Source organism: Portunus trituberculatus, chromosome 38 (assembly GCF_017591435.1).
Source record: "Portunus trituberculatus isolate SZX2019 chromosome 38, ASM1759143v1, whole genome shotgun sequence".
NCBI classification, from domain to species: domain Eukaryota; kingdom Metazoa; phylum Arthropoda; class Malacostraca; order Decapoda; family Portunidae; genus Portunus; species Portunus trituberculatus.
Window position 1 is genome coordinate 37,337,840 of NC_059292.1, and position 3,703 is coordinate 37,341,542.

Below are 3,703 nucleotides of genomic sequence, written 5' to 3' on the forward strand. Positions count from 1 at the left end.
AGAGAGGGTCCCTAACCTTTCTTTGTAACCTTTGGACATATATTCTGTTGCCAAATGGACACCTCGGCCAACTTCATAATGTTTGTAACGAAATACGAGCTCACGTGATTCCGAGAATTTAGAAATAGATTACAAGTATGCCCTGTATTCTGATCAAAAGTATATCAAAGACGTGAACGATTCGAAAAGGTCTTAAATTGTCTAGCATCGCTGCCTTCCATGCGTTCCCTTCCTGCTCCTCTCTGGTAACTTGTCATTCTCCCCTTGAGAACCCCACAGTGCATTACATCACGACCCTTTCCCTCTCTCTCTCTCTCTCTCTCTCTCTCTCTCTCTCTCTCTCTCTCTCTCATTCACCTTTGTTCAAGTTGTCCTTCACGCTTCCTTTCATCCTTTGTTACAGACTTTTTTCATTGTAGCAATTAAAACTGATATCCATATCTAGAGTTATAATGATTATTTCACTCTTGAATGGTAGTACCTAGTAGTTTGTTATACTGACGTGTTAACAGTAGGTAGTTTACTATACAGCAGTATTTTTAGAGGGTTAATTTATTTCATTTCCATTTGATAGAGCTACGACTTTAGCAATATATTATGTGAGAAAAAAATACAAAAGAACATGCGATTTTTGTTCTGCTGTGGATAAACTAAAAACTTGTAATCCAAGGAGATGAAAATTTATACTCAATATCCTTAACTAACATGAATGTAAAGCTGCTATCAGCAAAATGAATAAACTAAAATACGCCATATTAACTTCAAATTAGTTTTTTGGGAGTTATGATATATACATGTCCATATAAATCATTTGATTAATAAGAGAGGTAAAAATATTCTTATTTGTTTGTTATGTTCATAGAAAATCATGTTCCATAATATAAGAAATTAGATAAGATTAAAATTTACAATGAATAATGTTCATGTTTTGTATACAAGTAAAGTGAGGTTAAAGGTGGGAGGAGTGGAGGACTTTATACGCATACACCCTGACCAACATGGACGAGGAGCTGCCGTTCAAAGCCGAGTACGCCAAAAGTGGCCGTGCTTCATGCCGAGGATGCAAGCAAAACATCGCCAAAGATTCCCTGCGACTTGCAGCGATGGTGCAGGTAATATATAAGCAGCAGTATAGCCTGGTAACGCGTAAATCACTGGTAATAAGGGTGGAAAGGACTCCTCCTCTCCCGCCACTTGCCAACATTGTAAACACGAGACATTCTACTCATATTTTCTCCCAAAATTTCCATATGACGCATTTCCCCTCTAGTTTTACTCATCATGTAGGCTCAGGTGGTTGTTTCAGTATGTTGCTGTCTGGAACAGCAGGTGTATATGTAGAAACACGAGGGATTTCATCATTTTGTGAGTAAAGGGAGGGAACAAGTGTGGTCTTGTTGGGTCGTGGCGGAGTGAGGGATGAAAAAAATAAATAGATGGGTTGTATATTTGTGATTTTTTATTGTGATTTGTGGTCCATTGGTCATGATTTGCAGTGTTTAGTGCTCTGTGTGGAAGCAGTTAGGGCGAAAATCACTATTGTAGAGTCAGTTGCTAGGTAACAATGTTGTGGGGCAGATTTGCATCATGGTACTGTAGGCGGTACGTTTGTAGGGTGTCAGGTGTACCTTAACCAATGATTGTGTATTTAGACAACAGGGATTGTCACAGCTACAAGTTTGGTTAGCTTATGCCTACAAATAATATAATATATGCACATAAGTTTATGGAATTTAAAGAAAAGTGAATAGAAATTATAAATAACTTGATATTTTGCGTTAGAATTAGTTCACTCGCGTTAACATAAATAGTCTATAATTCATACTTTGAGTTTATCATTGTTACTGTTTTGTTTTTTTCACATTTACATCCCCCTGTATATTTTGTAACATCTCCAACCTTTAGAAATTTATTGAAAGGCAGAACCATTGGTCTATGTGACAATGTTGGCAGGGATTGAACTATCAGCAGGATGGTCAGGGCAACACTACTAGTCTAGCTCACTAACAGTAGCCCAACAGGACTACCAAGGCTAGAGTGGCTTATGATTTGCCTGGACTGTCCAGTCATTAACATTGCATTGGTAATCACATTATGTTTGAACTTATTGTCACTTGTTAAGGCTTCATCTATTTGTGCAGTTTATATTTGTCATGTGAATTTATCTTATATTTTATACATTTTTTTTTATTTATATTGACTTAATTTTTTTTCGGTTTGGTAATGGCAGTCAAACTTCTGGTTCTCACATCTTTTTTTGCACTTTGAACCTCTAGAATCAAGGATGCAAAGGAAGCACTAATCTGAGGAACCATAGTAACTAACATCCATTGCACCACTAATTAATCCCCTCCATTATTGCTTCAGTTTATTGTTGATTTCTCTCTGGGATTTTGTATTTTTCTTATTTATTTATTTATTTATTTATTCATTTCATTATTGTTTTATTGTCTTTTGAAATATGGTTGTAGTCCTTATCTTGTCACATCTTGAGGTATTCTTATGTAATCTCTGTAGTCTGTATCTTGTTGTAGTCATCCTAATTCATACTGTGCTGGCTTCCCTAATCACATTGTGAAATGTTGTGGAGGTAATTGCCTGTGACTTGACCAAGAAAAACAAGCAAATCAGGCATTTCACTGCTGAATGAATAGGGTAGGATTGATAAGAAAATGTAGTAGTTGTGGTTAAGGCTGTGTTTTGTGGAGAATTGGTGGCTGTTGTACCTGTTATGACTTATTACTACTGATATACCTGGGTGTCAAACACTGAACATAGTATTAGAGCAGTAGCAAGGGCTTTTAGGCCACCATCTCTGGAAAAAAATTATATGTGTCTGGTGACAGCAAGGAGACCAACTGAAGAGCACAAGGAAAGGTAAACATAACCTTCATTGCCAAGCGCTTGTATTGCCAACTTATCTTGGCAGCAATGTTTCCTGCTTGTGTAATGTACTACTAGATTGTTTTCAACAGTATGTACATATGTTTAAATACACTAAAACTTACATGCCCATGTATCCTATATGCTTTCAAATGTGGCAAGTAGAGAGTGACTTTTGAGTTGAGGCCAGATGGTGCAAAACTCAGAAGATTCAAGAGTGTGGGCACAAGAACAAGTCAAGTCATTACATACATAGATGCAACATCCAGCTTTTCAGTAAAAATGATGATAGTGAAAGTAGGAGGGAACAGAAAAGGGGCTACTGTCGGTTGCTTCAGACCCCTGTGTTTCAGCGGGGAAAAGAAGATGAGGGTTAGTGGAGGAGAGGTGGTGTTCTAGTTCTACAGATTGAAAATTAGATCTAAGACTGCAAATGTTGCAGAAGTAAATGAAGAAAAAGAGGAGGATGTCAAGACATTTATGGTTGTTACCGAGAGAGCAGTTCAATCTGGAACATATGTGGTCCCCTCTCCAGAAGGAAACTCCGAGGCTGGTGTTGGAGTTGCCATTTTAAAATCTTAAGTGAAGGGTGTGTGTGTGTGTGTGTGTGTGTGTGTGTGTGTGTGTGTGTGTGTGTGTGTGTGTGTAGTAGATGCATGTAGTTTTGTATGAAGGAGGAGAATTGTTTTTAGAGAACAGACTGTGGCAGCCTTTGTGAGTTGTGAGACACAAAGGAAGACATTCAGCGAGTTCATAACTTGATTTAATAGTAAATTCACAGTATCCTCTGAACTTGTCCAGACCAGAACCAGCTCAGATC

General features: G+C 37.7%; 1 protein-coding gene across 1 annotated transcript in view; it reads left to right on the forward strand.

Annotated features, from left to right (window-relative positions):
* Positions 1-487: 487 nt before the first annotated feature.
* Positions 488-3,703, forward strand: part of LOC123514730 (poly [ADP-ribose] polymerase 1-like) — a 16,931-nt gene continuing 13,715 nt past the window's right edge. Inside the window, exon 1 of the mRNA XM_045272813.1 lies at positions 488-1,112. Coding sequence (XP_045128748.1) covers positions 999-1,112 — 114 coding nt within the window. The 5' untranslated portion in view covers positions 488-998. The remainder of the gene's footprint in view (positions 1,113-3,703) is intronic.